The sequence below is a fragment of the Nesoenas mayeri genome, assembly GCF_963082525.1.
Source record: "Nesoenas mayeri genome assembly, chromosome: 1".
In the NCBI taxonomy this organism is placed as follows: Eukaryota; Metazoa; Chordata; class Aves; order Columbiformes; family Columbidae; genus Nesoenas; species Nesoenas mayeri.
The window spans coordinates 12,062,419-12,076,758 of record NC_137541.1 but is presented as its reverse complement, the minus strand read 5'-3'; the positions used below and the strand labels follow the sequence as shown (position 1 = coordinate 12,076,758).

At 37.6% G+C, this 14,340-nt stretch overlaps 1 protein-coding gene across 1 annotated transcript in view; it reads right to left on the bottom strand.

Moving 5' to 3' along the window:
- SEMA3C (semaphorin 3C) overlaps positions 1-14,115 on the bottom strand; it is a gene marked incomplete at both ends in the record, with an annotated part of 118,802 nt that extends 104,687 nt beyond the window's left edge. Inside the window, one exon of the mRNA XM_080344037.1 lies at positions 14,013-14,115. Coding sequence (XP_080200163.1) covers positions 14,013-14,115 — 103 coding nt within the window. The remainder of the gene's footprint in view (positions 1-14,012) is intronic.
- Between the last annotated feature and the right edge of the window lie 225 nt (positions 14,116-14,340).

Genomic DNA, 14,340 nt, shown 5'->3' with positions numbered 1-14,340 from the left:
GAACTATTGTAATATGAATGGAATCAGACTCTGTTCATATTATATAAGGAGTTGAGCCTGGAGAGAGATGAAGAGACAGTGAACAGTTACTGAACTGAGCAGCTAACCATTAGAATGGAAGAATCTCTTTCTAAGACTAAAAATAAGCCAAAGAACAAATAAAGTCTCTGGAGCACATGGCACAGATGGAGAGATGAGAGAACTGGGTTGGTCTGGTTTTAAGAAGCAAGGAAAAGGGGAAATCTTATTGCTGTGTACAATGACCTACTGGAAGCTACTGAATCATTGACATTAAAGGGTGAGATTTCAACCCTTGGAGTTATTCATGACTGAAATGGGCACATCTCAGAGCAACCTGATCTAATCAGACCTGCTTTGAGCAGGATGTTGGCTGGAGCTCCCTTCCAACTCATATGATTCTGTGGTTCTGTGGAAGATAGGAAAAATGTAGTTTTGTTAAATAATGTCAGTAAGAGACTATACAACCTCTCAGAGAGGTTAAAGAAAGTTTCCCTAAATCTGTACAGCCTAACAATCAATAAACTTTTAATGACTTTTTCAAATATTCAAAATAATACAGTATCAATCACAGGACCCAAAATAATAACCTCAGAAGAACATACCATATTACTAGTTTTTTCAATGATGGTAGTGTATGTATGCATGCATGTGTGTGTGTGCATTTAACATTAAAGAACAGAGCTCCAGCTTGCAAACTCGGGCCCTGAAAAGAAAGAAAATCACATAGCTTGGGCAAATTTAGGATGATATGCATATGGAATAGGATGTGGCCAGGTAGTTTAGAATTTTTTACTCTGGACTTTGCCATCTTAATATCATTTTTGCAAACTTTTTTTTTGCTATACATCTGCCATATATCAGAAAACATAAAACATGCCCAGAAGGAGACTCGTATACCTCCACAAACATTGTATGTACTGCAGAAGTCTGCTTTATCTGTTCAATGTAACATTATACACATGTACAAACTTTGAAAGTAAACTCAAAACAGATGTTACTGTAAGTAAAGATCTAATATCTATTGTGAGACCAAGTGTATACTGTGAAATTTGGTTATAAATGTCACTTATTTAATTTAATCTTCATTTTAAATTGGTATTAAAGGAGTTCAACTGAATTTTAAAAATGAATAAATAAATTCTACACCTGTAAATGTAGTTGCATTCTGCACAGTCCACCATAACGTGTTGATTTACTCATCATATTACAAATGAGGTCAGTTTAACAGGAAGTCAATCTGTTTTTCTTAAACAAGGGAACAAAGGAGATTATGTACAGAAAATACAGGTAGAATCATATGACATTCCTTTCATATCATTTCTTGTAATGTTGCATATCTAGAATTTCTGCCATTCCTTAGAAGAGGAATTTTTATATTTTACTGTGCAGCTACAGACAGATCCATGTTTTTCCCTTCCACACTGGGGAAATCTATTGTATTAACCTGTAAGAAAACAATTTACACAACATGCAATGTTTCAGACTTGGAACCTCACACTTTAGGCACAATAATTTGCAGTAGGCATCTAAATAAAAATTCCTGATGTTGAGTGTTTATAGCTTCCATTGTGGACACAGGCTGCCAGGTCATTTGGGTCAGATTTCTGACCTTTTTGAGAAAACCTAACTTTGTTGTTCAGAACTGCTTTAGTAGATAAGCTGTGCTGGAAACACTGCCAAAATAGATGCCAGCGTCTTCATACTCACACCTATCGATTGCTGATAAATTCAGAGAACCACAAAGCACTCAGGTTGGAAAGGACATCTGAAGCTTATGTCAGCCAAACTCCTGCTCAAAACAGGACTAGCTACTGAAGTGAGATAGGTTTGCATGGAACCGCATCTAGCTGAGTTTCAAATACCTGGAGTGATGAGAGTCCAGACTCCCTGTATAACCTGTTTCAGTGTCTCACTATGCCTATGGTGAGGAACTAAAAAAAAAAAAAAAAAAGGAAAAATGTCCTACCATCTAAACAGAATTTATTTTGCTAATACTTTAGACTTCTGCCTTTTGTGCTGTCACAGTGCACTTATTAGAAGAGTTCAGCTCTGTCCTCTCTCTACTCTCCCTGTCAGACAGTTGAAAGTATCCATGAGATGCCCTTCAGCCTTCTTGAGGCTGAAGAAAGTCAGATGTCTCAGCATCTCCTTGTGCACTATGTGCTCCAGCACCCATAACAGCTTAGCAGTCCCTGACTGGCTGCTTTTATTTCTTTAGCACCTCTTATGCTGTGAGGGCCCAAAACAACACAGCAATCTCCCCGATTTCTCCTCTCCAGAAATCAAAACAAATAAATGGACACGACTGCAGAAAACTTTAACATATAAATGACACTGTAGGCCAGAATCGTGCTCAGTTCCTGTGTAGAAAATTAATATTTTGCCTCCTAACTGAGCCTAAAGAGAATACATGTATGTACTTTCTTCAACATGAGCAGATCTGATATCAGATCTGAAGTCAGCTTCAAAGGAGCTGGAGATTAGACCAGATGTTATGGCTGAATGTTCTCATACATGAGCTGGAGTGGAGTACCTTCATCCCAACTCCTTCTGCCTGTGAATAATCTCCATAAGACCCTTTCACCTCTTGGTAACTCCACATTATCCTCTCACTCTCCACAGAGAAATAGTTGCTTTTTTGAAAGGGCCTTTTGGAGACAAAATGTCCCACAACCTGCTATTTCTCTCTCACTCAGTTCCACATAGAACTCACAGCTATCAGCCAAGAATTAGAGCCTCGTGGAACAAAACTCATTTTCGGCTGCTCAGCAAACAGTTTGGGGCCATCAGAGACACAGAGCAGGAAAAATAAGCAAAGGGAACAGTAAACAGTGAGTGGCCACCTTGTTTATTCAGAGTGCCTGTGGTTTATTGATGTTACACACAATCTCAGGTTTAGCTGATCTTAGATGTTTTCTCTCATGTCCAACCTGATCTGAAAGGGACTTTACTCCAGCTGGCTAGGGAAGCTTTCAACAGCCAGAAGCAAGCCATAAACCTCTCCCAATGCCATTGTCCCCTCATGTGTAGAAAGAAAATAACGTTAAAGCAAAGGTCCTTTGCAGTCACCACACAGAGTGAAAAGAAACAACTCAGCTGCTTGCCTGTTGGACAAGTCCAGGCAGACTTCTTTCACCTCTCTAAGGACAAGATAAGAGAGGAACTGGCTATACAAGGAGGACAGGCTGCCTCCTAACCAGCATTCAATGCCTGACTCCAATACCAATACTAATACCAATACCAGTACCAAAATACCACTATGAATAAAAACACGCTCAATAGAAGAAAAGATAAAATAATAATAACAATAATAATAGAGGGGGATCTCATAACTATACTACAGTTATGGATGTATCTGGAGTGCTCTTGAGAGGGAAAGTTCTTCGGCAATGACACCCTGAGAATCTGGAAAGAAATGGATCTTTTTTCGAAACAGCAAATAGAAATTAGGTCATTATTTGTGATTGTGACAGATTCCTGTACTGCAAACAAATTCACCTCGAGAAAGATTGTTTTTTTGGTTCTGTTGTTTTGTCCTTTTTTTTTTTTTTAAATAGATATTTAATTCTATTAGATCACACCCCCCTAATACATCTATGTGAATTACCACAGTAGGTATGAAACCTGTCTAAGTATTGATTCAGCTGGCACAACCTTCCTTTATAAAACTCTTTTCAGAGCTCCTGCATCAGGGTGGTCTGCTCTCCCCAGCTGCCAGGGAGATGCTGAACTCCTGTGCTTGCCCCTGTCCCCCAGCGCCTGCCTTTATTGAAGTGGACACAGCAGCAGCTTTAACTAGCCCAGCCACCTATATACACACAAATGCAGCAAGGCTCTTTCTGTTCTATAAGCACCATGCTAGTGCTTCATGAATTCACTGATCATCTTCAGGCTGGTGGGCCAGGAGGGAGAATTCATCAGCCAAGGAAACACATACCGTGCAAGTAAAGATTCTCCTGCATCGCAAAGATGGGACCAGATAAAAGCCTGTTGTTTGTCAGACCTTGTTGGTGGGTCAAACCATGCTGGCCAAGTTTGTAAGTCTTCTCCTTGCTTCACTTTCAGAATACTGTTAGTGTAGACAGTGGCATACCTGAGCACTTTTGAAATTTTCAAATTATTTTTGCAATTTTATGCAGTTTTGCCACTTTAGGAATAGACCTTTTCAGCTGCCTGTGTCAGCTTAAGAACATGTTTATGTGAGATCAGGAAATAGTAGAGAGGAAGTCTGAAGAAACATCCAATGAAATAAAAATCACTGACATTTTATTCTTCTCCTATTCTACTTTTGAAAAGTATGTTTGAAAAAGTCTTAACATTTGCAACCATCCATATCTCCTGGATAAATGAATGGCTGACACCCTTCTCATTTTAAAGGGACTTATCAAAGCTATAAAGATGATAAGTTATTAAACCACAGGTAATGCCTTTGCAGGCATATTCATTTTCATATTTTATAGCCATGTGTGCAGTTTTATTTCCTTAATGCAAACCACAATAAAACACCTCATGAGGGCTTTAAACTCTTTTGTCTTTGCTGTAGGTTTGTCTGCTTCAAGAAAAAAAAAAAAAAAGTAAAAAGATGGTGCTTTATTTTCAACAGTGGCAGGAAGTGGGTTTTTAGACGAATCAGCTTAAAAAATTCCAGCTGTGTTCACGTTGAAGCCATTGAAATGCCTAAGCCCAGGATCAGCTCTCCACGCCAACTAAATCCTTTTCAGGCCTCAAAAAGTAAATTTTTGAGAAAATGCCAAGCCTCTCCTTGAAAATAACATCTTAATTGGCTGATATTAAAAAAACAAAGTGCCATTCTGAAGATGTAAGTGCTCACTTTTCTGTATACTTATTTGATATTGTACCTTGTAAAAGCACTCAACATACTAACACAGAGACTGTCTCGGAAAACTGCAATGACAGGTATGCAGGCTAGTTATTTCAGACAAGGTGGAATTTCTAAGAACCATAGAAACTAAATGTGCTACAAATGTCTCCTGTACCATGGAAATGCATCAGAAAGGCCAAAGAAGTGTGTAACAGTGTTTGCCCAAGGAAAACATCATGTTTCATTCCTTGTCTGGCTGAGGCTTAGTAAAGGATAAGGAAACTTCACTCTTATTGTATTCTAAGATCAGTAATTGCTTTCAAGGAGTTTCTATATCACTTTTAGGTTCACATCCAGTAAAATATTTGAGATCAAAGAGCAGAAAATGCAGGAGAACATACTGATGTATGTATGAAACAGTGTTTTGAATGTACATGCCTTCTTGCATTAAAAACAAATTACTGCAGGATTATTAACACATCTATCCTTCTATTGTTTCCTCTTTGTTTCCTGTTACACTACTAATTTTTGTGTGCATATATACCATGATATTTATCTTCCCCTTTTGCTGTTCAAAACTTTGCATTCCTGGCCTGTTACATGAGAAGAAAAGGAACCTCTTCAATCCCAGCCACTGAACTGAATGAGCAATCAGACACTTGCCTCACATATTTCCCTTATCCCTATAAATCTGCCTCTGCAGCTCCTTTAAGACAGGAGACTGAGGGATATAGCCTGATTTATACAGATGTTAAAAGAAGCTAAATATTTTCCCAATTTAATTCATTCTGAGCTGACAGAAATTGATTTATTCTGCATAACAAAGGAAATGGTACTAAGCAGCAGAAACAACCACAAATGACCAGAATAACAGGTGACAGAGAAAGCCTATTACTCTCAGGGAAAGATTTACAAGACCTTGTTTGGTTCAGTTTTTTTTTTTTTAGTTGCATTTGCAAAGCAGCACAGTAACTATGAAATTGCAAAGGAAATACTAAAAGGAGACAATAGATAGTTGAAACTGAGTTAACTACACATTTACTGTGTAATTCTAAACCAAAGTCCTTTTCTTTATTTCAGAATGCCACTCTGACCCTCTTAATGGCAGAAAGTGATGCCTTTAATTGAAGAATTTGGCTTCAGTTAGGTTTTTTTTGTTGTTTTGTTTGGTTTTTGTTGTTGTTTGGCTTTTTTGGTTGTTGTTGCTGTTGTTTATTTCTGGTTTTTTGTCTGATTGGTTGGTTTGGCTTGGTTTTGGTCATGTGGTGGTTGTTTTTTATCTTTTTCTTTTTTTTTTTTTTTACTAAAATTAACTACCAAGACATTTTTTTCCATTAAGCAACTTGGCAGTCCAGGGCGATTGTGATGTCTCCTCATCCACATTCTAGAAGATAATTTCAGTAAGGCAATGATTTCTCTCATAGCAGTGACTAATATTAAGCAGAACAGTTCAAAAGTCTGTGTATTCATTCCAAACTATTTCTAAATGTTACATTTCACAAAATCATATTCACATTTGAAATTTGTACTTGAAGAATTATCTTCTCATAAAAATAGGGTGTTTTCTACATAAAGTATGTACTTACAGCTTTCAAAAATAATCATTAAAAAAACCCAAACCAAATCATTCTTGCTTCCCCAGGATTACGGTTGTCATTAAAAATGACATATCATACTCCTGAGATGATGTTGAAATTAAGAACTGGCCAAATTAACAATTAAGAACTCAGCCCTGAAAGGTGCTCATAGACCAAACTCTAAGCTCATAATGATTTGAGAGCATTCACATCCCAGATCTGAAATTCACCTCTCTCTCCTGATCAACACACAGAGTACCTAATAGACCCTGCATTGAACTCAGTGGGGCTATATAGTTGTGAAACGCTGTTCAGAGATTTTTCTATCAAGATGGTCTGATAGAGGGTTCCATAAAAATAGTTTTTTTCAGATAATGGTGAAATATCATTTGCTACTGTTTCTTGTAGATAACATGGTACCACTACATTTCTTCAAAATGTTGTCTCCTGTTTTTATCACTTAAAAATATTGATACTGTGTTTCTGAAAATAATCTGATCGTAACCTGAGTAATTAATTGTGGTAATCAAGGAGCCTTTGTAGCACTCTACTTTTGCATACTGGTTTGCTGGGTGAGGGTAGCAGTTGTGAGTATCCCAAATACTAGCTGCTGTACAGAGGTTATGTTTCCTGTCCCTCTATCAACCTTATTCACACAAGAAGCAAGAGACTCTTCCTCAAGGAGAGAGAGATAGCCCTATGTTCATAACAATAAGAAGAAAAACTAAATTCTCTAAAGGGCACAATGTTCCCAGCTACGGAGAGAGGGCAGTTTCGTGGGAGAGGCATAGCTATCACTCCTTATCTTCCTTCAGCTGTGATACCAGAGTCTTAGCTTCCAGTAAGCAGGATTTCTGCTTCCAGGAAGAAGCCGTATCAGTGGTGGATGAAGTAATGATGCAAATGCAATTGTACCAACTTTCCATTGAATAAGAATGGAGGTATGAAAGGAAGGGAGGAAGGACAGAACCCCCATTAATCACCATCATTCACTTCATTACTGGAAACACACACTTGTCTTAATTTACACACTTCACAGTATGACAGAAGACCCAACTTCACACCAATTCACTCAGGTATTTTTCACTCCTGAGTTGCATCCCCAAGACCCCAAGTCTGTATTTGGTTGAACAGGAGAGAACACACAGCCCTCATTTAACCTGGAGTCTCCTGTGGCCATGGCAATCTGGATGTAAAATGAGATGAGATGCAAAGCCATGCTGTGAATCAGCAAACTGTGTCCCTATGACAAAGGCCTTTCCCTGAGAAAGAGTCCTAAGTCTTTTTATGAAGGACTGTTATTGAGAACACTGAAAAGTCAGCACCAAGAAGAACAAAATACACATGTTGAGGAAATGGCCAGTTCAAATGACAGGATAAGGTCTTGGGCTATGTATTTATTCATGGCAGGATCTCAGTCAACGCACTTCAATAAAATGAGTAATTATTGTCAGTCACGTCACTAATTACATTTGGTACACAAAAAGGCTTGTGCGGCACCATATATCAAAGTGCACTGTGAACTCATCCCATATGGAAATGGCTCACAGAGGAGCTCTTGTTACTGGTCCTCAAACAGTCCTGAAAAAGATGGGGTATTAGAAATGTCTACATCATTTTTCTCTCATCGCATTTTTTTAAACATAAAAGAGGATGTGTTGTACAATAATGCCAATATAACTGCCTATGTAAGGACTTCAGCACTTGCCTTGGACAGGCAACACAAGGGAGAATTGTAATGAGAGCGCAGTGGAGTTGGCCAAGATAAGCTGCTTTCTTCTATGACAAGTAGAGAGAGCAAGGATGTGTCGAATCCATCAAAATGTACTAAGAGAAAGTTTGACTTTTTCTATACCAAAATAAATAATAATAAGAAAAAGAGATGGTTCAGATACAGGTCAAATTGACTGAGTTGGGGAACAGAAGAGATTAAAGGAAGTAAGACATCTCTTAGATAACACATCTATTTTTTAGCATGCGAGAAACACTAAAGTCTTCTCAAACTTCATAAAATAATTCAACGACTTCTTCATCCAAGAGTAGGATTAAATTTATAAGCTTTTCTCCTAAATTTGGGGGCTGATCCTTAACTACCTTGAAGACAATGTACTTATTTGTGCTTTCTGACAAGGGTGGCTCTTATAGCAACTTCAGAGAACAAACAATGAACTGGACCAGTCATCATCTGTGACTTAAGTGTTATTGCATGATAGTTTCCATAACTGAAGTCAGAGCACATGGCACGTGCAATCTAACCTTAAAAACAGAACCAGTGTATTAAATTCTCCTCTCATGTACACTCATGTTAACAATAATGACTGTGAAGCCAAGGTAGTGGTGCTGCCACTGAACAAGAGTTAGTGAGAAAATAAGCTGATTCAATGTCATTTGTCAAGTGGGACCTCTACCCATGGAGCTTGAGAAAGAATACTGAGCATTTTACAGAATGAAGATGACCCCCTAAATATGACCCCTGAAGACTTCAATTTGTAAATTAGGTATTTGTCTTTAAGAACAACCAAAGACTTTGTTGTCAATTCAACCACATGTAAAAATACTAACTTCATTACTAAAGATAAGAAAAAAATAATAATAATTTTAGTTGACAGTATTCAAAACTGAGTTTTTTGATCTCCAGTGTGAGACAATTGGAGGGGAAGGATTTTCACATGGTTGGTGCTCAACGCTTTATAAATTAGTATTATTTAAGATTCACGAGGCTGTGAAAGCCACCCATCAGTTACTTTTGAGAAAATCTGACCCACATTTTCCTGAAAATTATGCAACTATAAATACCTAAAAGATTTCTGTATGAGTCTTGCATAGAAACAAAAATAAAACCACAGTTCTCCTTTCTCTCTTTTTCTTTTATCTTTTTTTCTCTCTCTTTTTTTTTTTTTTAATAAAGAAATGCTTTACCTCTACTTCATTTTGCTTTCATTCCATGGACACCACCAAAGAGTCAATCAACTGTTTGAGCATAAACCATTACCTACTAGGCTGTCATCAGCACAACGTCCCCCAAATAATAAATGAACTTTTTATTAACTCTGGTAACATTAGCATTACAATGAGGGATTGTTTAAAAACACGTTGTACTGCTGTTGCTCAAGAGCTCAAAGAAAATGGTTCTCAGTTCCTTTATTTTTCCTTGAGGGTAACCACAGGGGTTGCATTAAATCTTTTAAAATATGTTGACAGTTAAATAAGTGCTGCTGTTGCTCTGGTGACATTTTATGCTTTTTAATTGTCATTAATGAAGCTGACTGATACTTTCTTAAAAGCGCTTTACGTGTTCTAGTAATTTCATGACAAAAAGAGGAACAAAACCGTCTGCAAATTAGCCTTGATCCACTTCTCGTATGGAATTTTCACTGGAGACAATGGGAGAATCTGCATGGGAAAAATCTGCTTGACCAGACATTTTAGGTAGGAATGCATGAAATGCTTCCACTAAATTGAGAAATTATCACTTGGTTGTGTGTCTCCATACAAATTCAAAGCTTAAAGATGATTTGCTTGAGTGGGTTTTCCAAAATAAGTAGTGAAGCTGCTTTGACTGATTCAGAATCTGATGTTAAAATGGTATGGCCCAAGATTTTAGGGTTGTACCAAAACCCAAAATGTAAATGTGAGCTGGAATGAAATGAAAGTCTGACACTAGCCTGGAGTCTAATGATTCCTTTCTTATTTTGATAATATTCCCACTGATTTGAGAAAGCTTTTGCCCTTCTAAAGACTGAAGGATACAGGTCCCAATTATCTGCTCAGGAACATGCAGTAACAAGGAGGAATGCATGTAGCCTGAGAAACAGCAGACACTATGCAGCATAAACAGATAAGGTAAGTCTTTTGCTATGGGTAGAAAATAAACTATGGTGCTTTAAATTATGATGAGTGATTTAAGTAGATTAAGGAAGATCTATTCCAGAGCCAAGGAGCCTGAGGAGGTAAGAGGAGGGGGGACGGTACACTTGTAGTTTAGGGAGTGTCAAGTCCTTGGCTTCTCCCACTCCAGGTTCCCTCTCTCTCTCATGCTCCATGGTAACACAACAGATGATTCCCCAACATTACAGCATCTGCTGCACAACAAAACTCACATCTTTGCAATTTTAGAATCAGAAAAATCTGCATCCACCTTTCTTTCTTCAACTGTAAGGGCTTTTCAAGTGCAGATATACAAATATTTATGGTTCAAGCCATCACAGTTGAACAGGATGATCAGTCATCCATCTAATTTGTCATCAATGGAATCATTATGACAAATCATTCCAAGAAAACTGAGAATGCCTTTGCCTGATTCTCCATAAGCCTAGTGCCACATATAACCACGTATACCTGTGCAAAGCATGCAGTTCAGCTTCATCCTAGTAAATGCCTCTACCAGGTGCAAAGCAATAGAAATCAGGCCTCAGGGTTCTGTACGGCACTGCAATTTTCAAGCCACTCAGGGTGCAGACAGCAATAAGTTCCACACTCACGTCAGACACACATTTAACAATCTCAGCTAAGTCATGAGCTACATTTTAATTAGACAAGGGGCCAGGCTTTTGATTTCAAAAATAGAAATTAGGGTTGCAGTCCTTCATCTATTGAAGTTAATTGCAAAATCCCTATTATCAGGCTCTTGAGGTATTACCCAGGCTTACTTTTTAATTACATTTGATTCTTAATGAAGTAGATGGCAAAAAGAAAAGCAGCCCATGATTCAAATGATTCGCATTTTTATCTTTCCTGATGAACAACAGAATAGGTCAAGGTACTTGCTGGATTTTCCCATGAGAAATGCTGCAATGTGAATAAGCTCAATTGACTTGATCTTGAAGGAGCAGGTTAACTTTGAAAAGCGTCACTCATTTTCTCCTCCTGTATACATTCTACCCTCAAAACTTATGCAATGTAATTATAGACACCAAGCCAAATCCAATTCAGAACCTGAAAGATATCATGTAAGTATCCTAAGCTTGAATGACTTGTCTTTATTGTCTAATGTCTTCTAAAACATAAGGAGTCCTAATTATAGTTTTATTTTCACATTATGCACTTTACGAGAGTGACAGTTCTCCATAAAAAGTGACAACATTTCAGGGCATGGAGACAGACAATAACTTGATATTTCTACATGATTTAAAAACAATAAGCTATGAAAGAACTTAAGCAGAAAGAATGTCATCACACTTGGCAAGAGAACAATATGAAGTTTCACCTTTTTCTCTGATATCAGTACCCATGTAAATAAATGAAGATTTATAGAACAGACATTCATACCACAGGTGGGGCCAGTACCTTGTTACACATAACAACTTGCAAAGTCTTTTCACATAATGAAAGCTCTTTCTTACCATCTGGAAATCAGGCTTAAAAATAAATTTACTGGGTTTATATTGTATGAAAATCTCAGCCCTTTATTTCAGATATTATTCATCATATTTTAAAATGCATGATTACGTTCTTATTTTTATGACTTTGAAAGATCCGTTAAAAACTAAGGACTTTAAAATATTTTTTTTAAAAAAGGTTGAAAGTTAAAATAAGAATTAGAGAAAGTAAAATGTCCATTTTAAGAGAACCAGATAGTATAGCAAGGCTCTGGTGACATTTGCTTTCCCCTGACTTTCACTGAAGCCAGAGACTCTCAGTTTTACCCATTCAAAGCATCACTTTAAAAATCAAGGAGAGGACACCAGACTTGCAACAACTGTCCATGACAGTTCAGAAATGAACTGTAATTGAGGCAGCCCAGCAAGGTTACAGTCAGGAACCCAAGCTGAGACTGTCTCCAGGGCTGTCCTGGAGTGCCAGAGCTCTTGGGGCCCAAGAATCTCACCAGAGAAAGGAGTTGCTGTGACAGAAAGCGGTCATAACCCCTTTTAAAGGAAGAAGGGACAACCTCCTTTCAAAGAGGGATAGAGAAACTAAGGCTTCCATTCACTTTGTCTTTTCCCTTAAATTCCTAGGATTGTTTGGGGTTTTTTTGTTGTTGTTTTGTTTTTTTCCCCTTTTCCCTATGTTCTATGTTTCAGACTTGCATGATACCTGTGAATAATGAAGGAACAAAACACAAATCTCTGGAGTGCAAGTTAAAACCATTTGCCCCTCATGATGATTCTTTCCTATTCACAAGGCTAAATATCACAAAACCTCAGTAGGTCACTTTCCACTTCATGCTCATAGCAGAGACCTGGGGAAGCCCAGATTGCTTTCCAGGCCACCATGGACACAATGTGGAAATCTGAATCATTCTGTTTTGTGTAACTGTGACAAATCTGCAGGTGTAACACACAACCATGGCCAAACTTGTTAGTGCGTTGAGTTGTGTAGAATCAGTACCATCTACGTTAAGTCAGCATTACTTAAGGAAGGACAAGAAATTCTTGCCTACTTCTTAATTTGGCAGTTCCTCCTGGAATGTAATTTCTACTATTGCTTTTACTGGAACCATGACACTTTACACCTATTAAGTATCACGTTCATAAGTTTAGGGTCCTATGCTCCACAATATACAATGTCTTGTAACTGTTCAGTCTGCTGTTTGATATTTGTAGGTCTAAATTAGCACATCTCCTTCTGGATCTCTCTCAGGCTCAAGAGTACACAGTTATGATCGTGGCAGCAAATAGCAGTTTAAGATACTCTACTAGCTATGATTATCTTTAAAGTGATTTTTAAAGACTATTCATAGCACACAGAATTATTTCCATATCAGGACATGACAGTTGCAGGGCACTCCTGGACTTGCGAACCACATAAAGCATCCTAAACCGGAAACTATTGGTGCAGGGAGTAGCAAGCCCTCAAGCCTCAAAGTCAATCACAGAAAAGCCAGAGGGCTGAAGAATGCTGAAGCCCCTATATGTAGAGATGGAGAATTTCTGCTCAAATTTAACAGAACCGATAAGCCCAAATAACATATAGTTTGAAGTGGTGGCTAAAATCAGCATTTAAGACAAGGATTAATACCAGAACAATAAACTACCATGCTATTAAAGTAATACTGAGGTAATTGCAGTAAGAAGGTACTGCTCATCACTTCAGAAGTAAATGCACCTTCCTTTTGAATATAATTATTATGATTGTTTGTTTACCATGTGCTGGCATCAGTGATTGCTACATCTGATATACTGTATAAATTGCTCAAGGAATGATATTTTGCCAAAGGACTCTGCCTTACCAACTGTCTTGGTAAACCTTCAGGCAGCCCAATTTTCTGAGTATAAAGTGTTTCAGTTGGGCACTGAATGAAAGCAACTCCAGTCCCTAATAAACTTCCACTACATTTCATGTGCTATCAACTTTTCCAAACAAAATTAAGGATAATAAACTCTTTAGTTGTTAGTAAGCCATAATAATGTTCACAATAAAGAGAAGGTATTATTAATTATTTACCTATAGCTACAGTAGCAATGAACTTAATGTAAAAAAAAAGAAAAAAAAATCTAATATAGGCTGACAGGTACTTAGCAACACAAACCAAAAATAATAATTGTAGATGCAGATCAAAAAGCCAATTTCTACTCAGTTACTGAATTTAAGAGGAAGAGGAAAATGTTCAATCATAACATTTGCTTAAGAATGTTTATATTCTTTCTTACCATTGAATGTTAGAAATACCCTTGCTTGAGGCTGGGAAGATCCTTTTACATCGCTAAAGTAAATAAATATCCCAATCAACATGTGCAGTGCAAGAAATGCCATCTTCTCAGATTTGCAACTTAATATCCAAGAAACGAAACCTGAAAGACAGAGATATCACATTACTGTTGTTGTACAGTTTTGTGGAACAAAAACAACACTACAGGAAGATCTGTGTTAGAAAGCTCTTCCAGCTGAAGCCATAATATATGATAACATGAAGGAGGTACAGCACTTCTGGTTTTGCTTTGTACATCTGAAAATGGTTTTATCCAGTGGTCTTCTGTG